The sequence below is a fragment of the Nicotiana sylvestris genome, chromosome 11 (assembly GCF_000393655.2).
Source record: "Nicotiana sylvestris chromosome 11, ASM39365v2, whole genome shotgun sequence".
In the NCBI taxonomy this organism is placed as follows: Eukaryota; Viridiplantae; Streptophyta; class Magnoliopsida; order Solanales; family Solanaceae; genus Nicotiana; species Nicotiana sylvestris.
In genome coordinates this window covers 153,534,646-153,558,251 of record NC_091067.1, presented here as the reverse complement: position 1 = coordinate 153,558,251, position 23,606 = coordinate 153,534,646, and the positions used below count along the sequence as shown (strand labels likewise).

Genomic DNA, 23,606 nt, shown 5'->3' with positions numbered 1-23,606 from the left:
GGAATTCTCGTGTTTGATCTTGAAAGTTTCACATATAGCTTCCATCAAGTCGTTGTTGAGGTTGGAGGCATTATCAGTAATGACTGACTCTGGAATCCCGAATCGGCAAACAATGCGGTCGCGGACAAAGTTTGCCAGGCCTTTCTTAGTTACTACTCTGTAAGACGATGCTTAGACCCATTTGGTGAAATAATTGATTGCTACTAGGATAAACCTGTGTCCATTTGAAGCGGCAGACTCGATTGGTCTAATAACGTCCATTCCCCAGGCGGCGAATGACCATGGTGAGCTTGTTGCATTAAGCTCATTTGGAGGTACCTTTATCATGTCCGCATGTATCTGACAGCGATGGTATTTCCGGACATACTGTATGCAGTCTATTTCCATAGTCATCCAAAAGTAACCAGCCCGGAGTATTTTCTTTGCTAAGACAAAATCGTTCATATGTGGACCGCAGGTCCCAGCATGAATTTAGTCTAGTAGCCTGGATGCTTCTTTTGTGTCGACATACCTTAGTAATCCCAAATCGGGAGTCCTCCTATACAGGATCCTCCGCTGTGAAAGAAGTTGTCGGACAATCTCCGAAATGTGCGCTTTTGAGTAGGATTTGCAAGCTCTGGGTACTCTCCTTTTGGGGGCATTGGGAAAGGTATCAACAATGGGAACTCTCCTAGGGTTAGGGTTTGGTGAAGACATAAAATGATGTGAGGAAGAAGTAAACAGAGATTTGGAGAATTAAGTGTTCAATAAGCTTTATGAGGTAAAAGACAAGGAAAGAAGTTATATTTATATCGATAAGCAACCGCCAAAGGTAAAAGTGCAGTGATGGAAGGACCATAATAATGATAACTGGCACTTCGTGAATAGTGGAGCCGTAAAAATCCTTGAAAAGGGTTGCAAAACTGCAGAACCAATGGAAAAATGACACGTGTATGGAGCATTAAATGGAAGTGACAATTGAAGCGTCAATTTTGTCATAGCATTAATGGTGACAAAAATTCTCTTTTAATGAAATCCACTTCCCAAATATTCAATTGATGAATAAATGAAAAGTAGGGGGACTATTTGTAATGGGAAAAATTGTATATAAAGGTGACGTGTCAAGACACGTGGACTGGTCAAATGGTCAAAGAATTACAATTAGCCAAGAGGCACGAGCAGCAACAGAAACGAGCAAAGGCAAAGGAAGAGGCACGGGCAGTTATTCGAAGGATTCAGTGCACGTACCTATTTAAGTCATTTATATCCAAGAATCAAAAGGAATGGATCTGACAATAAAAAAGAGTGCAGATACAGTATTTAATAGGCATTAAATGCTGAATACGTTAGAGAATTTGTATTGAATATAATGATTATGTAACGTAGCATTCAATATCTTTAATTATTCATAATAGCCTTATTATGATTTGGGCAAAACATATATCCCCAAGATATCTATAAAAGGGAGATATCTGATCAATTATAAGGACACGAAACACTATTGGAATAAACTTTGGTTTTTTGTTTTTCTCCTGATTATATTCTTGCTACCCAAATTACTCTCTTTTACATATTCTTTCGATTATCAGTAACCCGCGTTCTTCTAAATTCTAGCTTTGACTAAAATTCCATTTTTGGTTTAAACAGTGATGATTAAGAATGTGGAGCAACTGATGTTCACGGTTCTAAATTTTTTCCAAGATCCTCATCCTCAAGTCAGATGGGCTGCTTGCTGCACAATTACCATGTTGTTGGAAGAATTCTCTCCATATTTGCAAGAGCAATACCATAACATAGTAATTCCTGCATTAGCTGCAGCTCTAGATGATTTTACTCGACAAGTGCAGGTTTGTCCTATATGAGATGTACTATTTACAGATGCTGCAAGTTTCCCAAAGAGCAATTGCAAGCTAAAAGAAGATTAGATTATCATTAATACATGAAACAACTAACAAAAGTTTTTATTCTTGCTGCACCTCTACAAGAGGGTCTCATATACCATACTGCTGAAGTTCTTTAGCCTTGCCTAGGTTTAATATTTTTAAAATTCTGTTTTTATCCATAAAGAGGATGATTGAGTAATATACTTTTATGTTCTGCAGCATGAGGCAAATCAAGGATGTATTGTGTAACATCCTTTCTAGAATCTCGTGCAACAAACATTTATCGGCTTCGGCAGTGTATTTCTGGGAACTTTATTTTATGACTTTATTTTGGTTGCAATAAGAGCACTCTTTCTGATTTACAAGAACGGTGAATAATTGTAATATATGAGATTGTGAGGAAGTAATTATTACTGAGAGTGGGTTTGGTATGAAGGAAAATTTTCCTTCATCCCCTAACACACTCTAAATGTCTGCGAAGTGTCTAAAATGTACCCTTAAATAAAGTTTGGAATAAAGAAAAACACATAAGCCTGAAGTTTGATAGATGTGAATCCATTTAGTTGCTGCTGCCAACTAATTTGCTCCTATTTTTTGGCTTATTTGTAGGCATGTGCTGCAGGAGCTCTCTCCTCCTTCTGTGTGGCTGACAAGCCAAAAACTTTGATACGTTACCTAGATGGAATAGTTAACAAACTGCTTGTACTTCTACAGGTGTGCAAATGTAGAGGCTGCCAAATTACAGAGGTTTGTCACTGCTAACAAGTACAAAGAGAATAATGATGTTTTTTCGGCATTTTGTTGCATGAAATGCAGAATGACAAACAAATGGTCCAACAAGAAGCATTAAATGCATTGTCTTGTATAACCCGATCTGTTAAGGTATTTACTGTTGCATCTATTATTGACTCAGTTCTATTTCTGCTTTTATTATAAATCATGAAGGCTGATTTATTATATGTCAACAGGAGCACTTCCGGACCTATTATGACACTGTTATGCCACACTTAAAAGTTGTCTTGAGAAATGCAGATCTTAGAATCTAATCTCATTCTTTGTGCCAGAGCAATAGAGTGCATAAGCTCTGTTGGGTTTGCTGTTGGCAAGGAGAAATTTAGAGAAGACGCAGAGCAGGTCTTCTCCCAACTGTGCCCTACAATAACACATATATTGTTGCCATTGATTGAACACGTATATTGATGCCATATTCATAGGATACTGTACACATCGTGGAGCAATTCGTACAGCCAACCAAACTAACAGATTATATTACTTCAACTGATGGATTACAATACTTGAATTGCAATGAAACAGTAGGTAATATCTAAGAAATAGAGAGTGAGGTGAGAAGAGAAGTACCGAAGAAAGAGATGAGAGATACAAAGAGAAGTTGATGAGAGATTGCAGAAGCACAATGCAACAGTAGCCTAATTCTGTTATTCCTTCTGACAAGTACTTATAACCGATTCCACTCCTTCACACGCTGCTTCACTCACCACCCTTGCACATCGCGTTTGTTAGCCAGGCCCACAATGAAATCAGCCAACCTTTTAGAGGGGAATTTCACACGATTGCTCTTTCTCAATTGAGTATTATTGATATCCCCGGTGTCAGCCCTGCTGCCCTCCATGTCACCGTCTGGGTTCATAACAGTACTCCCTTCATGTGGAAGTCTGATAATTGCAATGGTGTAATCTGCTGAACTGGTTCTCCCACACATCGCTTGAGCATTGAAATATCGAAAACAGGATGAATGCGAGCAGTATATGGAAGATCCAACTTGTAGACAACCTGACGAACAGAGTGTCTGGTGATATGGCTTAAGCTTGACGAACACCCAATCTCCTACCTCCAACTCAAGTACAGTTCTATGCTTGTCAGCTAATTTCTTCATTCGTGTCTGGGCCTTGATCAAATTGAGCTTCAGAAGAGCTAACAACTCATCTGGATCCACAAAGTAGGCTTCGACCAGCTTACTAGGACTGTTTCCCAGTATGTATTGTGTGACAGTAGGAGGGTCCCTCCCATAGAGAGCTTTGAAAGGGGACATGCTAGCTCAAGTTTGGTACGAAGTATTGTACTAATACTCAGCCGTAACATCACCACCCATTTTTGTGGCTCATTGGCTACGTAGCAGCAGATGTATTGTTCAACACATTTGTTAAGAGCCTCGGATTGCCCATCCGTTTGTGGGTGATAAGCTGTACTCATAGCTAAGAAGGTCCCCTGTATTTCCTTCCAAGACTCATGCAAATCTAGGGTCGCGGTCAATGACTATAGACTTTGGAGGGCCATGAAGACGAATAACCCCCACTACAAAGGCCTCGGCAACAGTGCATGTTGAAAAAGTAGATGTTAAGGGAATGAAGTGTCGGTCCCCTACAAGAGATTGATTTCCTTCCAAACTCATGCAAATCTAGGGTCGCGGTCAGTGGCTATAGACCTTGGAGGGCCATGAAGACGAATAACCCCCACTACAAAGGCCTCCGCAACAATGCGTGTTGAAAAAGTAGATGTTAAGGGAGTGAAGTGTCCATATTTGGTCAAACGATCCACTATCGTCATAATAGTCGATTTCCCTTTTGAGCAAGGTAGGCAGGTGATGAAGTCCATTGCTATATCTTCAAAGACTAAATCTGGAATGAGCAAGGGCTGTAATAACCCAGCAAGGTGGTGGTGGACATCTTTTATTTGTTGGTAGGTTTGACACGAAGCTACAAAGCTACGTACATCACGCTTCATTTGCTTCCAATAGAAGTTGGAGGCTAGTCTGTGATATGTACGAGCTATCCCAGCATGTCCCCCAATGGTAGTGTCATGGAATTCATGTAGCAAAAGCTGTCGTAGAGGTGAATCAGAGGGGATAACTAATCGTCCCTTAAGAAATAGTAGTCCATCCCGAAATACATAGCCGTGACAATCTTCAGCCTGACCTTCTAATTGATGTTGAATTGCAACCAACTCTGAATGTGTGTGATTGAGAGACTTGAGCTCTTGCTCGAGCTCATAACCCCGGGTAATAATGGCAGCATCACAACATCAGGTGTTCGAGAAAGGGCATCAGCAGCATGATTCAACTTCCCTGGCCAATAAATGATTTGGAAGTCATATCCCACGAGTTTGCTTAGCCACTTTTGTTGTTCAGGAGTTTGTATGGTCTGATTGGTTAAACTTTTGAGGGATTGCTGATCAGTGTAGATAGTAAATTTACGCCCCAACAGATATTGTCTCCATTTACTCACAACTTGAGTGATGGCAAACATCTCCCTATGGTAAGTGGAAGCTCCTTCCATACGCGTGCTCAATTTTTTGGCTAAATTAAGCCACATGATGTCCCTTTTGAGCCAAGACAGTCCCTATGCCACTCCCAGACACATCAGTTTCCAATTGGAATTCTTGAGAAAAGTCAGGTAAAGCTAGCATGGGGGTGCAACTGAGCTTAGCCTTTAAAGTTTCGAAGGCCTCTTGAGTGTATGAGGTCCAAACAAATGAATCTTTCCTTAACAAATCAGTTAGAGGGCCTGCAAAAATGCCGCATAGTGATGGAATGAAACGTCGATACTAGCCAGTGAGTCCTATAAAACTATGCACCTCCTTAACATTATTGAGTGGGACCACTGCTGGATAGCTGTGATTTTGATGGGATCAACACTTAACCCATGTGCCGATATGATATGTCCTACGTACTCAACTGAAGTCTAGCCAAATAAGCACTTGGTTTTTTTGGCCCCAAGCTGTTGTTGTTGCAACAGTTCTAGGACGGAAAGCAAGTGTTCGAGATGGTCCTGCCAAGAAGGACTATATACCAGGATGTCGTCGAAAAATAACAACACAAAGCACTGAAGATAGGGCCGGAATACCTGATTCACGTTGCCTGGAAGGTGGATGGTGCATTGGATAATCCAAATGGCATGACAAGAAATTCATAATATCCATCGTGTGTGCGGAATGCAGTCTTGACGATATCTTCCGTCGGGACCCTGATTTGGTGATCCAGCTTTGAGAAATAAGCAGCACCATGTAATTCATCAAAAAGCTCGTCAATAATAGGGATTGGAAATCTATCCCGCACAGTGATGGCATTAAGAGCCCTATAGTCCACGCAAATCCGCCATGTGCCATCCTTATCCCGCACCAGTGTTGTTAAAGGCGAAAAGCTATAAAAGCGCTCTAGGTCTATTTGGGCTTTTAGCGCAAAGCGCATTTAAAGTGTGAGCTTTAGTTAAAAAAGGCGCAAGGAGAAAAATAAAAATTTATATGTAATTCAAGAACAAAGTAACAAATTCATTCATAATGTTTCCCTTGAGCTCATACACTTATTTCCGATTATATTTGTTGTTTAGTGCCGTTTGATTTAAGAGAGAAATCATGGGTAATGAGGCACAAGCCTTAGTTCCATGCCTTACACTGAAGCGCAACTTAAGCGATGTGATGCGCCCTCCTTGATCTTTTCTAAGCTTCAGGGCATAAGCGGCCTTAAATGAGCCTTTGACTACACTGTCCCGCACTAGTAAAACTGGAGACGAAAATGGCCTAGTGCTTGCTCTGATTACTCCATCCTTGAGCATTTCTGCAACTAATTATTCCATAACATGTTTCTGGAAGTACGGGTAGCGATAATATTTAACATTGACTGGCTCGGCCCCAGGATTAAGATGGATTTGCATGATCCAGTTGCCGGGGCGGGGGCAGTCCATGAGGTTTTTGAAAGACATCGACAAATTCCAGTAGAATGCCAAGCAATTCCGGATTACTTGGCTTCTCAATAGTAGCATGGGGTGGAACTATCTGCAAGCAGTAATAGGAAAATACAGCATCAGTTGCAACATATCGGCGGAGACTATGCAATTGAACTAGTTGTGTCGAATTGGGTCTCTCTCCTTTCCAAATTCTAGTCATCCCTTGCAAATTGAACTCAAATAGTCGCTCGGCATAATCTGTCACTACCCTTCCCAAAGTGGAGAGCGACGAAGCCCCTAGAACCACATCTGCACCATGCATAGGAAGCACGTAAAAGTCCATGGTGACATTACACCCCTGAACAGTAAGAGGAACTTGACGCAAAATTCCTTCACAACGTAATCGTTGACCACTGCCCACCATAACTGAGAAGGTCGGAATGATTTCAATAGTCAATTGAAGGAATTTGGCCACGCGTGTCTGAGCGTATGATCACTACCTCCGTCCATTAAGACCTGAACCAGAGCTCCGTTTACATGGTCGAGAAATCGAAGGGTAGGCGAGGAATGTCCATCGGCCAATGCGTGATACGAAATTGCAGATTGCTCTTGAGCCTCTAGGACATGCAGCTCTTCAACTAAGATATCATCAGAGACGAATGATTCCGGTAAGATAGGTTCCATACCGAACCATCAGTGAGAAGAAGCATCTGAGGAGGCGATTTACAGTTATAGCCTGCTGTAAACTTCTCTTCACAATAATAGCACAGGCTGTGCTCACAGCGACTTTGAATCTCTGCATGGGTGAGGTGCTTAATTGGAGGTTTAGTTGGTGACTGGGACGAAGGGTTGGTGGAGAACGACGCCGAGGGATTATGGTATGAAGAGGAATTACGGCTGGGTAAGAAGGGAAGTCCCTTATTAGCTAAAACGGGTCGAACTGGACCCTTCTCAGCCTAGATCCGACGCTCATGTATGTGGGCCTGGTTAAGGGCTCCTGGCTTAATACTGAATTTTTTATGGGGATTTTTACCTATCTATACCATATATCAAACATTATTACCAAAAATGTTCATAATTTGTTATTTACCCATGTAGTCCACACTTTTACTACAAATTATATACGAATCCAAAAATAGGTAGATTTTGCCATTAAAAAAGCCCTAAAATGAAGGCACCAAATTTGATGTGATTCTGTCAAGGATTTTATTTCAATTTTGAAATGAAGGAGATCTCTCTTCCTGATGAAGGCACCAGTTGTGTAATTCTCTCCTTCCTCAACAGAAAGAGATCTCACAAAAAACGCAATCAAATTGTACAATTACTGAAGAGAGACTATATCTGTTCTTCGTCTCAAATTGTACAAAATTGCTCTTCGTCGATATCAGTATTCAAATTGTAGAAACTATATCTCTTCTTCGTCTTTTTTCCTATCAACTACACGAAATCATGTCAAAAATCCCAATAATGCTGAAATCGAATGGTAATTGGGATAACTATGGCAGATTTAGAGATTTTGAAGTTGATGCCATTGTGGTAGATGATAATGCAAACTACGGAATTCTCAGTTCTACAATTGCAGAACAATTATCGATTGATACATCGGATAAAATTATAGAAATCAAATACATTGTGAACGAGAATTGTCCTCCAATGGAGATTAGGAATGATATGGGGGTTCGTGCTTACATGGAAACCAAAAAGGAGAATAAAAACTTAGGTTCGTATCCTTTATGTATAAGCGTAAGAGATTTCAATATGGAATTGGCAATCAACAATGAAAGCACCAGTGCAGGTATGTTTGATTCGACATTGCAGAGAGTTATGGTGTTACTATGTTATCTACAATATTACTACAATTACCTACAATTAAACTACAAAGCTCACATAGTACTGAAAAGGATAAAGCAATGTTGCTTTCAAAATTATCTACATAGAAACTACATTTATGAATTTATTGTTTGCAGGTTCGTCTGGATCCCTAAACTTACTTGAATTTCCATCCTCACCAGCTATAGAGGAATATCAAAGTGAAATAATAACTGAATCTACGCAAACATATATTGAAGAAGGACAAGTTTATCAGGACAAGCAAACAGTAGCTGCTGCAATGAAGAATTATTCAGTGATGCACAAGTTCCAGTTCAGAGTAAAAAGATCCAGTCATAGAAGGTATGTAGTTATTTGTGGATAATATATCAGCAAAATCAGTGTATGATTGAAGATAGGTGGGTTTTATAAATTGTAGTTAAATTGTAGTCAATTTGTAGTTAATTGTAGTTTTTTCATAAATTTGTGTAAATATTGTATTTCTTTTGTAGCTACTGGCTTATATGTGTTGCTGAAAGCCGTAAATGGCATTTCAAGGCAACGTCAATTAATGATTCGGCAATGTTCAAGATAAGAAGTTTCAGCCGTCAACACACATGCTGCCTAATGGACGAAACATTCATACAGCGCAAACGTACTGCAGCAGTACTTGGTAGCATGGTCGTTCCAAAGTATTGTGATCCTAAGACTGTTTACACACCAAAGGACATACAAACTGACATGTTATCCGAACATGGACTGAACCTAAGCTACATGCAAGCATGGAGAGCAAAGGAAAAAGCTTTACAGTTTTTGAGAGGGAATCCGTGTGACTCCTACAACAAATTACCCAAATATTTTTATATTCTTGAGAAGAATTATCCTGGTTCTGTTGTTAAATTGAAGAAGGCAGCAGATGATTGCTTCTTATACGCATTTGTTGCTCTTTGTACATCAATAAATGGTTGGCAACATTGTAGGCCGGTAGTAGTGGTTGATGGGACATTCTTAAAGTCAGCCTACAGGGGGATTATGCTGACAGCAAGCACCATGGATGCAGCAGGTAAATAATGGAATAATTTTGTACTTATTTTGTAGACAGTCTTTAAAATGCAGTTAAATTGTAGTTATGTTGTAGTTATTTTGTAGTTATATAAAAGAATGTAGTTAACATGTCTATATTTCTCAATATATATTGTAGTTGTTATTTAATCATATTTTATGTCTTAAAAATGTAGGTACTATTTTTCCCTTGGCATATGCTGTGGTTGATTCTGAAAACGACGCGTCTTGGAAGTGGTTCTTTGAGCAATTCAAGGAGGCATATGGTGAAAGACCTTCAATGTGTGTTGTTTCAGATAGGCATGAGAGTATACTGAAGGCAACATCAGTTGTCTATCCGGGATTGGCACACTACTCTTGCATGTGGCATATATGGACAAATATAAGGTCAAAATTCAAGAAGGGACATCTACAATTACATGAATTGTACTTTGCTACAGCACGGTCATACACTATGGATGAATTTAATGAAAGGATGTTGAAGATTGAAGAGGTAGACCTGCGTGTAAAGTCTTACCTATATGATATTGGCTATCATAGATGGTCAAGAGTACATGCAACGGTGAATAGAACTTTTACTATGACGTCAAACATTGCCGAGTCGTTGAATGCTGTAACAAAAGATGCAAGAGAGCTTCCAATATTTGATCTATTTGAGTATATGAGGACTCTTCTTGAACGTTGGACAAAAGAAAAGTTATCGAAGGCAAAGGGTACTTTCACATACCTTGGTCACAAATACAACAAAGAATTGGAAGACAACAGTACATTATCTCAGAAACTAAGGGTAAGATATTTTTTTTTGGTGCAGTAGAATCAAAAAAGTACTAGCTGCAGTTTTTCCAGATTGTAGTTAAACTGTAGTCAAATTGTCGGTAATAATAGTTTGTAGATGAGCTGTAATATATTTGTTGCTGATTTGTAGGTAAATTGTTGATAATCCATTTTAATGATTGATGTATTATTATTTCTGTTTGGTCTTCAATTGTAGGTGAGGGCTTCAACAGATCATATACATACTGTGTTAGATGGTGTGAAGCGGTACATTGTGTGTCTAGAAAACAAGAAATGTAGCTGTGGACAATTCCAACTTGATGAACTTCCATGTGCGCATGCTTTGGCAGCATTAAGGCATAGGAATGAAACATACGAAAACTATTGCTCTCCGTATTACACAAGGAAGAGCCTTCTGCTTACCTATGAAATGCCAGTAAATCCTCTTCCTGATGAAGGCAAATGGGAAGTGCCACAACATATTTTGGATGAGGTAGTAAAGCCACCGGCGGGAGATAAAAGGCAACCAGGGAGACCTCACAAGGAAAGATATAAAACATTTGATGAAATAAAGTCAAAGAAATACAAGGTGTCATGTGGTAATTGTGGAGGTGAAGGGCATAACAAAAGAACTTGCAAGAATGCGCCGAAAAAGAAATGAATATCATGTAGTTAGAATAGTTATTCAAAATAAATGTTAGTGAGCTCAAATTATCGGATTTTCTTGTGTAATTGTTTAAGTTTTTGAAGATGAATAAGAAGTATAAACATCAATTTGTGTATCTGCACTATTTATGTTTTTATGTATTCTGTCAAGCATCTAAAGTTGTCTTTTTTTTATAGAATAGTTAAACTTTAATATTTACTGTATACAAAAAAACTGATATTAATAAAGAATGCATTCAACGTAAATTGTATCCAGATTGTAGTGAATATGTAGTTTAACTGTGTTAGAACTGTAGTCCTGTTATTCATATGTAGAGGAGTTGTAGTTAAAATGTAGTTTGACGTAGTTTAAATGTAGATAAATTGAATTTTTTTGATAAACCTTGTTGATAAAAAATGGCTAAATTATTTATATGATTCCTGTATTTATTTTATCTTTCTGCTGTGTAACAAATGACAGTTATATACAGATATTACTTGGCACTTGAAGGTATTTATAAAAATAACTTGAAGATTAAAGTCAAATTGTAAGACAAAGCTGTTGCTGTAAAAATGTAATCAGAGTACTCGAGTATAATGTAATCAACAAAAAGTGTTGTAGAAAACCAAAACGACATATTTCCTACATTGTTTTCCAATTCAACTACCAAATTTCACAGACCAAACTAGGAACACAATAGTCTATTTCTTCTTTCGTTGCACTCTAGTCCTCTCGTTTTTTGCCGGAGCACCCTTCCTCCTTGCTAGCCTGCCAGTAACCTCACTCTCACTGATTGACCCATCTTCTTGCTTCTTTGTTGCATAGTCCCACAGTAGAGCTCCATAGCGTCTACGGTGTTGGTCAATATCAGAAAGATCTTCCTTTGGGATTGCCAAATCTCCAAGGCTAACATACTCCGCAAATGCAGCCACAAATACACCACAATCGCTGCATAAGATGAGAATTTTTCATTATATAACAAATGATTAAAATAAAAAAATTAAACATATAGAAAGGGAGATTATTTTTTTACACTGAGCCTTCCTTTTGTTGTGGAATCTCAGCAACCATCCATTGTATGTCGAGAGGGTCCGTAACTGGTTTTTCGATGTATGCCTTTGTGCTCTTGAAGTTAATGTCTTTACGTTTACCATAGAAACCAGTGCATGACAAATACAGAGGGATAATGATTGAAAACTTGTCAACCAATGTCTCAACTGTTTTATGACGGTTTGCTCTCACCATGGAATCATAAACATAAAGTTGTCTGTCCTTTATGTCAAAAACTAGCAACAACCAATGGAAGTTCTCTACAAGGTTCACAGGCATGAGCACATAGTCAACAAGATCCCAGGCAACATTAGCAAGAATTCTGTACCCAAGAATATATTCTCCAACATCATCCTCGGGTTTAACAACCGAATACCTTTGTTCCGGTGGAGAACTTATGAACTTGTCATAGATTCTTTCAATCTTTGTCTTGAACAAGCAATCCGTGGTTGTGAACCTAGTATTATTGTTGGGGCCATATTTGCCTCTTTTTCGCAGATAATACATAATAACATCAATGTGCTGCCAAAATAGAATAAACATATACAATAAGGTACGGTGTAACCACACTTGTCTACAAGACAGCTACAGATTAACTACAATTTGAATTTATTAAAAACTCTAATAGATTGCTGCAAATTAGCTACACTATAACTACAGAAATATAACAGTTAGTCCAAGTTCCTCACAAAATGTAATTTAATTGTAGTTTGTATGAACCATAGTGAACAAGTACTATATGTACAATTGACCCATCAGACTACAAAACAACTACACATTAACTATATTTATGCACTGTCTACATTTATTCACTATACAGAGGAACAAATGAAACATACCACCTAACTTAAGCTCCCAATAATCAGCAAGTTCAACCTACAGTTAATATTAATAGGCACAATCACAAGCTCTTACAATATTACTACAAGGTAACTACAGTTGTGGTACACGGAGATTCCAAGTCAGTCAAAAGTACCAAAATTCCAGTTTGTACATACAATCATCATCACATATGATACATAAGGTCCATAAAAAGCAAAATTTCACAGCTGAGACATAAATATAGTAACATATATATGTTGTCTACAATATTACTACAATTACACATCATAGCTGAAAAATAAACTACAATTACACTACACAGCTGAAGACAAAACAGATATTGTGAATGATTATGTTCTTTATACTTACTGTGTTATTGATGACTTGTCCGGGGTGAGCAAGGTCATAAAACCAGTCCTTCTTATCAATCTTTTCACAACCAAAATCCAACCAAGGCTTGATTTGGTTATCCTTCTTGGAAAAGTAATATTTCCTCCTGTAATAACAAAAAAAAGATGATCAAATACAAAAAATTTACAAAATGAATTACAATTTTAAAGTATAAAAATGGTGAACAGACAGTGTAAAATGAAGCATTCATACCTCCTAGATACTTTATCACTACGAATGTATAACCAGTTGGTGAACCTTTCTGTCAATTCAGGATCTACATTTTCACCTATGACACTTGTGAAGGGGTGCTTGAGGTAAAAAAATTTAGGTCCAACAGATGTGCTGCCTCCAGAACTATACAAAGATGTGAAAGGTGATCGTGCATGTTTTCCCGGTTGCCTTGTTCTACCGGGATGAACAGGGGTTGATTCATCTCGTATGGGCTCGCCATACATGACCAACTGTGATAAGTTTTCTGGCAGCTCAAAGTCATCCAATGTCAAACCTTTGTTTTCAATGCCTTCAGGAACAACTTTTTTATCAATGCCTTCAGGAACAACTTCAGTCACAGTCACACCGTGAATTGGCGACTGTGGAACTTCACCTTCTGTAGATAAGTGTAGATCTATGTAGATATGAACAGTATTATGGAGTTATAGAGAATATAGAGAATATATTACCTGCTTGTTGTGGCTCAGCCACTTCATCAATTACTGGTTCTTCCTCAATATTTCCTTGTAGAGGTTCTGGTGAAACATCAACTTGAATGAATAATTGGGAATGAAAATTGTAGATATATGTAGGAATATGTAGTTAAGGTGTAAATTATTAAAATTTTGCATAAAAACCTTATTGTAATGAAGGAATGGTTCTGTACCTGCTTTATATGCCTCAGCTGCTTCTTGGAAGTCAGGATATAAGTCAACATGTGGTTGAAAATGTTCTGGAGAAATTGTAGCTGCAACACATAGTAAAAAAATGATTAGTATAATTTAATAATGCTGTCTTGAAATTTGTAGATATGTATGCAGGAATTTTGTAGATACCTGTATTGCTTGTGCTTCCATGCAGTTGATCACCAACATTGAACTGGAATTGCTGGTTGTTATCTCCTTGATGTTGGTAATTATTTTTTGTTGAACTACCAACAAACTACAATTTTGGGGAATATTTGAGACTACTTTATTCATATGTCTTAATTAGTCTTAGTACAAAATTATATGTAAATTCTTACCTTTGACTCGTCCAAATCAAACCTCTTGTTTATCACATTCATAACACCCTTCAAAGATTGATCTATGAACTCTCGAAGGCTTGAGAGTTCCTCAAAAACATCCTTCCTATAGGCATCTAACTTTACATCAACCTAAAAATTAAATATATAATTAGTTGGTAATCTTATTCTAACTGCTACAGTTACACTACAATTCAACAAACTATAATTGTTATAGATTTATACCACAAATTAACTACAATGTATAACATACTATAATTGTTATGTAATGAAGTCAAAATGTAGCAAATTATGTCAATATATTGTAGTTATTCATAATACCTGCACAATCCCCTTTTCCAACTTCATGAGCTTGCTACTGACAGATTCAATGTCCTCTTGACAATCTGTATATTTGGGTTCAAATGATGGAGAAGCAGCAGTTGGAACATGTGATGGTTGAGCACCATGTTCATCTTCATATTGAATCTTGTCTGGCAGATTAAGCACTCCAAGCTCTTCTCCAGATTCAATCATGTTTGTGAACTGAATGATGAAAATAACAGTTAATTCAAGTGACAAAAAAATGTAGATTCAATGTAGTTATTATGAATGTAATTGTAGCATCATACAAAAGTGGAAAAAAATACCTTGATCCACTCAGGCTTGATCATCTTCTTGCAGTTAACCAAATCTGCCCCTTTGTAGCTGACCATCTTAAAATGCGAGGTATAGATTCAGAACATCTCGTAGCAAGCTCGGTGCTGACGGACGAGCAACACTCATATAGCCACACTTGCAAGGCTAATGAGCATCCCCGTATCAGATAAGAATGTACATGGGGATTAAGACGATGTCGGACAGATTCAATAACCTGCTTGAAGGATTTGATACCCCATGGGTATGACTCAAAATTACCAGACTCTATTAGAAAGAACATAAACTTGTCTATGAAAGTCACATGGTCTTTATCAGAAGGACAAACAAAAAATTCCAACATATAAAGAATGCACAACTTCACCGCATCCACATCGTTTGCCCATGCTTTATTAGTCACTACATTTTTCAAATGTCATTTCTCAACCCTTTCTTTGTTCGGAAAATATGTATTCATTAAAGGGCTAACATAGGTGGAAGTGTAACCATAGTCTGAAAACATATTCACACAATTAAGACCAGTTATCAACCCAAATTCTCTCAAGGAAAAATTCAATTTTTCACCCTTAAATAGTACTAAAAAATATGAGTCAGTAGACTTTGTCAATTCATACTTCATCAGAAGATGAAGTGATTGGTTTTGCATACAGATTTTGGGGAGACCTAATAAGTAACCAAAACAAGTTTTTCTGAAAACCCTTAAAGCATTCGGAGAGAGTAAAGCTTGTATCTGGCTAGGTATGCTAGGATCACACAAACTGTGGAATCTAAGCACACCATAATCAATATTTTGTTGTGCAAAGTAAGGTCCATTCTGTAGAAAATATAAAATTAATGAACATTAGTAGTTTGCATAAAAAGGAAACAGTAATCTACATATAACTACATGACAAATACAAAATATAACTAGAAGAAGAATAGCCTACCCACACCTATAACTACAAAACAATAACAGAAGAACAATGCACGTGTAAACATTATCTACAGGATGTAACAGTTACTTCAAGTATCTCACATAAATGTAGATTAACTGTAGTTAGAATGAAGTTAAATATATGAGCTATACAGGCTACAATAAAAAATAACATATCTACAATTTAACCATCAGACTACACATCAACTACAAACTAACTACATTTATACACTGTCTAAGAGTCACAGTTCCAATTAAACTACAAAATTGAGACAAAGAATCTACAAAATTAGGACAACACCACATTTTACCAAAATACACTTGAACAATCAAAGAAGAACTATACATGTTACAATAAAAAATATCATATCTACAACTTAACCATCAGACTACACATCAACTACAAATTAACTACATTTATACACTGTCTAAGAGTCACAGTTCCAATTAGACTACAAAATTGAGACAAAGAATCTACAAAATTAGGACAACACCACATTTTACCAAAATACACTTGAACAATCAAAGAAGAACAATGCACTTGTAAACATTATCTACAGAATGTAACAGTTACTTCAAGTAACTCACAACATGTAGATAAATTGTATTTAGAATGAAGTTAAATGTAGCAGCAATATAGGTTGCAATGAAAAATACCATCTCTACAATTTAACGATCAGACTACAAATCAACTACAAACTAACTACAGTATACACTGTCTAATAATCACAGTTCCATTAAACCTACAAAATTGCGAAAAATAATCTACAAAATTAGGACAATACCACATTTGGCCAAAAAACACTTGAACACTAAATTAACACTTGAACAACAGATTTTTACAACCAAAATCAAACTACAAAACAGTGAGGAAACATAAATAGTGTTTACCTTTATTGAAATTTTTTCCTTAACCAATTTTGGTACTTTTTTTGAGGGTTTCTTCTTCTTTGGTTTTGATGAAGAAGGAGAGACCTTGTGTTTTTTCACAGATGGAACTTTGGGAGAATCATCTACAAAATCGTCATCTACACTCAACTCTTTCCCCTTGCGTTTCAGTTGATTCTCGACTAGTTTATCAACTCCACCAACATCAACATCGTGCAAATGCTTGCTTCTCATTTCCGCACGAATTTGTCTAGGAGATGAAATACCAATAGTTTGTTCACTTGCATGCGTCGTTTGTGGGTTTTTTGGTGGTGATTTTGGTGTTAAAACACCCAAATCAAAGGTTGGAATATCAGCTAATATAGCTTTTGATGATTTTTTTGGGAGTGTTGGTTTTTTTCATGATTTAGGAGTTGAAGACAAAGATGGAAGTGAATTCAAATCGTGGGGGATACTATCAACTGAAGGTAATTAAGTGGAGAAGAAAGTGATGGTAATTGTGGGTGAGAAGAGATTGTACGAGAATGGAGGAAAAACTGAAGGTAAATCGTGGGGGTGGGGAACTGAAGGTAAATCGTAGGGGGTGTGGGGGGGTGGGAGGAGAGAGGGGCGGGTAAACCAAATAACGTGAAGATACAGTCCTATAATTATGCCTAATAAAAATGAACCCTTAATTCTATCCCAGATTTGAATTATGGTATAGAAATGGTAATTTGGTATGCTTAAATGTAATAAACACAAACCTTAAACATTGAGGGTAATAAGTTTTGATATATGGTATAGATAGGTAAAAATCCCTTTTTGATGTCGTCCCTAAGCCTAGAAACAAAAAGCTTCACCATAAGCTTTTTTTGAAATATCGTCTGTTTCATTAGCAATAGACTCGAACCTGCCCTGCAATTCCGACGCGATGGTGACCTGCCGGAGCTTCATTAACTGCCCCTCCGCCGATTCGAGCCCTTTCTGCTTGAAGCGAATCCCCACCTTATAGCAAAATGCGGACAATCAACTAATAGTTTATTTCCAAATAACCATCTGTATCACTCCAGTGCTTCACCGTGAAGATAGAACGACGCCACAGTTAACTGCTCGTCGAGCTCAATTCGATATAAATCAAAATATCGCTCCGCGTGGAATATCCATGCCTCCGGATTGGCACTATAGAACCGACCAAATTCCTGTTTATGCCGGAGTGCGTGTTTGCTGGTCCATGGTCCTGGCGAACGATATCTATTGCGGGGTCACGTCGGTGAAACTCCACCGAAGCTTTAGCCGCTATAACCTCCTTTAGCAGCTCATGCATCTCCGCTATTTTCTTAGAAAATGAATCTTTCACACCTTGAATTGAATCGTCGATGAAGGCCTTGAGTACTTTGTGGTCTTCCATGAGAGACCTCCAGATGAAAGCACCAATGGAGCAATTCGTACAGCCAACCAAACTAACAGATTATATTACTTCAATTGATGGATTAAAAAACTGGAATTGCAATGAAACAGTAGGTAATATCTAAGAAATAAAGAGCGAGATGAGAAGAGAAGTACTGAAGAAAGAGATGAGAGATACAAAGAGAAATAGATGAGATATTGCAGAAACACAATGCAACAGTAGCTTAATTCTGTTATTCCTTCTGACAAGTACTTATTACCAATTCCACTTCTTCACACGTTGCTTCACTCACCACCCTTGCCCATTGCGTTTGTTAGCCAGTACGACAATGAAATCAGCCAACCTTTTAGAGGAAAATTTCACACGATTTTTCTTTTTCAATTGAGTATTATTGATATCCCCGGTGTCTACCCTGCTGTCCTCCACGCCACCATCTGGGTTCATAACACATCGTTTTTGGTACCTTACTCATGCGATACACGTATATTGATGCCATTGATTGGGATTGCTTCGTTCTTGCTTCATTTGTTATGCTGTGTCAGATGGATTTACCGTAGTCGAACCATGGTACTCTTGGTTGAGCTACTACTTTCAATAATTATATTCAACAAAATAATAACAGTGATACCTTTCCGCCTCTTTTGGCATTCTTTTGATAGGACCAAATCTATTGTTGTATGTGAAAGTAGACAAAACAAAAGAAAGAAAAATAAAAAAGAGATGAAAATATGATGTAAGCACTTACATTGACATTTTGTAATGTAAGCACTTACCTCAGCATTCTTATGATGTAAGAGCTTACCTCGGCAGGGCATTCAAATGCCTATAAATAGGGGTCTACATTTTCATTTGTAATCCATCCCAAAACTTCTTCTTTCTCTCTTCAATTAATAAAGAGCTATTTTTTGTGTGACCGTGGAGTAGGCAAAAATTACCGAACCACGTAAATCTTGTCTTGTCTTGTCTTGTGCAATTTATTGTTTCTCTCCTAAATAGCCTTTTCCTTCTATTATCTTGACACACTTCCCTACAACTGGTATCAGAGCACAGACAGTGTAATTCTGGTAGAAAAGTACAATATTGGTGCAGGTACTATTCACAAGAATAGTGTGACACTATTGATCATCGTTACTATTCACAAGCACTATTCACATAAATTGTTTTTGTGAAAAATGACATCGGAAGAAGGGAAGGTTAAGATTGACAAGTTCAATGGCAAAGATTTTGGATTCTGGAAAATGCAAATAGAGGACTATTTGTATCAGAAAAATTACACTTACCTCTGACCGAGGTGAAACCGGAGACTATGTCCAAAGCGGATTGGGATCTATTAAATCGCCAAACTCTTGGTGTGATTCGTTTGACGCTAACACGAAATGTGGCATTTAACATCATCAACGAGAAGACCACTGCAGGCCTGATGAAGACATTATCAAATATGTATGAGAAGCTATCTGCTTCAAATAAAGTCTATTTGATGCGTCGATTGTTCAACTTAAAAATGACAGAAGGTGGATCAGTCACGGAACATATCAATGAGTTTAATACAATATTAACTCAGTTGAGTTCTGTTAATATAACAATTGATGACGAAATCAGGGCGTTGATTCTACTATCATCTCTACCGGAGAGTTGGTCTGCAACAATAACTGCAGTTAGCAGTCCATCAGGAAGTACCAAACTCAAATTGAATGATATTAGAGACTTGGTTCTAAGCGAAAATATTCGCCGAAGAGAATCAAGAGATTCCCCAGGATCTGCTTTTAGTACCGAAAGCAGGGGAGAATCAACCAAAGAGGACAGATTTATGGTCGTGGCAGATCAAAGTCAAGGAGAAGAGGACAATCCAAAAATCGTAAGGACATTACTTGTTGGAATTGCGATAAAAAGGGTCACTACAGTAGTCAATGTAGAGAACCAAAGAAGAAGAAGGAAGAAAATTCAGCAAATGTAATTGCTGAACAAGTCGGTGATGCACTAATTTGTTGTGCAGACAGTCCAGTCGAATCTTGGATTCTGGACTCAGGTGCATCCTTTCACTCTACATCATGCAAAGAATTATTGCATAATTATATTGCTGGAAAATTTGGGAAAGTTTATCTAGCAGACGGCGAACCTCTCGACATTGCCGGAAAAGGTGAAGTTCATATAAAGACTTCACAAGGCACGCTATGGAAATTACAAAATGTACGACATGTTCCTGGCCTCAAGAAAAATCTGATATCTATAGGTCAGATTGACGATGAAGGATATACAACAACATTCGGCAACGGATCGTGGAAGATAACCAAAAGGAATTTGGTTGTGGCACGAGGCTTCAAAAGGGGAACACTGTATGCAACTGCAATAGAAATAGATACTATAGCAACAATTGATCATGGTCGTGATACAACATTGTGGCACCGGAGGCTCGGGCATATGAGTGAGAAGGGAATGAAGCTTTTGGCATCCAAAAAGAAGTTGTCAAACCTAAAACATGTTGAATTAGGTTTGTGCGAAGATTGCATTTACGGGAAATAAAAGAGAGTTAGTTTCTCAAAAGTGGGAAGGATGCCAAAAAAGGAGAAGCTGGAACTAGTGCATACAGATGTGTGGGGACCAGCTCCTGTAACTTCTCTAGGAGGCTCATGCTATTATGTCACCTTCACTGATGATTCCACAAGAAAGGTATGGGTTTATTTTCTGAAAAATAAATCTGATGTATTTGTTACCTTTAAAAGATGGAAAGTGAAGTTGAAAATCAGACAAGTCTAAAGTTAAAATGTCTGAAATCTGACAATGGAGGAGAGTATGATAGCTAAGAGTTCAAAGCATTTTGCTCGGAGAATGGGATCAGAATGATCAAGACAGTTCCTGGAACACCGGAACAAAATGGTGTTGCTGAGAGGATGAACAGAACCCTGAATGAACGAGCCAGAAGTATGAGAATACATTCTGGATTGCCGAAGTATTTTTGGGCTGAGGCTGTTAACACGACAGCTTACCTCATAAACAGGGGACCCTCTGTACCGCTGAATTTTGAAATTCCTGAGGAGGTATGGACAGGAAAGGAGGTAACTCTCTCACATCTAAAAACTTTTGGTTGTGTTGCTTATGTGCATGTAAAGTCTAATGATAGAGATAAGCTTGATCCTAAAGCAAAGAAATGTTTCTTTATTGGCTATGGTGATGATAATTTTGGTTATCGGTTTTGGGATGATCAGAATAGAAAGATCCTAAAACACAGGAATGTCACATTTAATGAAAATGTGATGTACAAGGACAAGCTTGAAGTAGAACCAACCAACACCAGCAAACAAACAATGTCTGAAACAGTTGAGTTAGAAGAAATCTCAGAAAATGAATTGGCTAGAGGGATTACAACTGATTCTGAAATTGAAGATGAAGAACCAGAAGCCGAATTTGAAGAAGAACTAGAAGCCGAACCTGAAGCCGAACCAGAGATAGAATCAAATCCAGAACCAAATCTGGAATCAGGACCTGAATCAAATTCGGATTCTGTTACTCATGAACCTACATTGAGGAGATCTAAAAGAGTCACGAATGCTCCAGATAGGTTAACTCTCTCTCTTCACTATTTACTTCTTACTGATGCTGGAGAACCAGAGCATTTTGTTGAAGCAATGCAAGTGATAGACTTTGATAAGTGGAAGCTAGCCATGAAAAAGAGATGAATTCTCTTCAAAAGAATAAAACATGGATACTTACGGAGTTACCAAAAGGAAAGAAGGCATTGCAGAACAAGTGGGTGTACAGAGTCAAGGAAGAGCATGATGGTAAGAAGAGATACAAAGCACGATAAGTAGTAAAAGGCTTTCAGCAGAAGGAAGGAATTGACTACACCGAGATCTTCTCTCCTGTAGTCAAATTAACTACTATCAGGTTGGTGTTAAGTATCGTAGTTGCAGAAAATTTGCATTTGGAGCAGCTAGATGTTAAAACTGCTTTCTTGCATGGTGACCTTGAAGAAGACATCTACATGAAGCAACCTGAAGGTTTTCAAGTTTTTGGTAAAGAAAACCTTGTGTGTAAGTTGAAGAAGAGTTTGTATGGTTTGAAACAAGCTCCCCGACAATGGTACAAGAAATTTGATGGATTCATGCATAAAAATGGTTTCACACGATGTGAGATGGACCATTGCTGTTATATCAAAAATCTTGATGAATCCTATATCATTTTATTGTTGTACGTTGATGATAGGCTCATTGCAGGATCTAGCATAAATGAGATCAACTTGGTTAAGCAACAACTGGTGGAGGAGTTTGAAATGAAAGACTTAGGACCAGCTAAGCAAATGCTTGGGATAAGGATTAGCAGAAATAGGTCGGAAGGAACCTTAAAGTTGTCTCAAGAAAAGTACATACAAAAGGTACTAATCAGGTTCATTCTTCATGATACAAAGACCAGAAGTACTCCACTTGAAAGCCATCTAAATCTGTCAAAGGACTAATCACCTAAGACAGATGAAGAAAAGAAGTACATGTCCAAAGTTCCGTATGCTTCAGCAGTAGGAAGTTTGATATATGCTATAGTTTGCACTAGACCTGACATAGCCCATGCAGTTGGAGTTGTCAGTAGATACATGTCAGATCCAGGAAAGGAGCATTGGGAAGGTGTAAAATGGATATTGCGATATCTCAAAGGCACCTCAGGTATGGCACTTTGTTTTAAAAAGAGCAATATTATCTTACAAGGTTTTGCTGATGCAAATTTAGGCGGTGATCTGGATAGTCGAAAAAGTACCATGGGCTACGTGTTCACCTTGGGTGGTACTGCTGTTAGTTGGATGTCCAGACTTCAGAAAAGTGTTGCTCTATCTACCACTGAAGCAGAGTACATGGCAATCTCAGAAGCTGGAAAAGAGATGATTTGGCTCAAGAATTTTCTTAAAGAGCTAGGTAAAGAGCAGGACAATTGTGAGCTTCTCTGCGATAGCTAGAGTGCAATTCATCTTGCCAAGAATCCAGTGTTTCATGCAAGATCGAAGCATATCCAGTTGAGGTATCATCATATCCGAGAGTTGATAATGAAGGAACTCTTTCCCTATAGAAGATACCAGGATCAAAGAACCCGTCAGACATGTTGACCAAAGTTGTCGATGTTGACAAACTGAGGCTGTGCACTGCCTCAGTTAGCCTTCAAGACTGATAGAGTGAAGGCGCCACCAGAGAATAGCAAATCTTTCTTTATTTTCTTTCTTGATGTAACATAGGTTTGAGGGGGAGATTGATAGGACCAAACCTATTGTTGTATGTGAAAGTAGACAAAACAAAAGAAAGAAAAATCAAAAAGAGATGAAAATATGATGTAAGCGCTTACATCGACATTCTTGTGATGTAAGCGCTTACCTCAGCATTCTTATGATGTAAGCGCTTACATCGGCATTCTTATGATGTAAGCGCTTACCTCGGCAGGGCATTCAAATGCCCATAAATAGGGGTCTATATTTTC

General features: G+C 37.9%; 2 protein-coding genes across 2 annotated transcripts; one reads left to right on the top strand and one right to left on the bottom strand.

Annotated features, from left to right (window-relative positions):
• The first annotated feature begins 7,990 nt into the window (after positions 1–7,990).
• On the top strand, positions 7,991–10,847 carry LOC138881873 (uncharacterized). The gene is made up of 5 exons (XM_070162161.1): positions 7,991–8,336; positions 8,509–8,713; positions 8,863–9,413; positions 9,589–10,199; positions 10,404–10,847. The coding sequence occupies exons 1-5, from the start codon at positions 7,991–7,993 to the stop codon at positions 10,845–10,847; spliced, it is 2,157 nt and encodes a 718-aa protein (XP_070018262.1).
• A 686-nt stretch (positions 10,848–11,533) lies between these two features.
• LOC138881872 (uncharacterized) lies at positions 11,534–17,002 on the bottom strand. The gene is made up of 11 exons (XM_070162160.1): positions 16,772–17,002; positions 15,665–15,781; positions 14,961–15,026; positions 14,653–14,856; positions 14,332–14,463; positions 14,144–14,249; positions 13,975–14,055; positions 13,308–13,704; positions 13,074–13,200; positions 11,866–12,404; positions 11,534–11,780 (listed from the first exon to the last, which is right to left on the bottom strand). The coding sequence occupies exons 1-11, from the start codon at positions 17,000–17,002 to the stop codon at positions 11,534–11,536; spliced, it is 2,247 nt and encodes a 748-aa protein (XP_070018261.1).
• Positions 17,003–23,606: the final 6,604 nt, after the last annotated feature.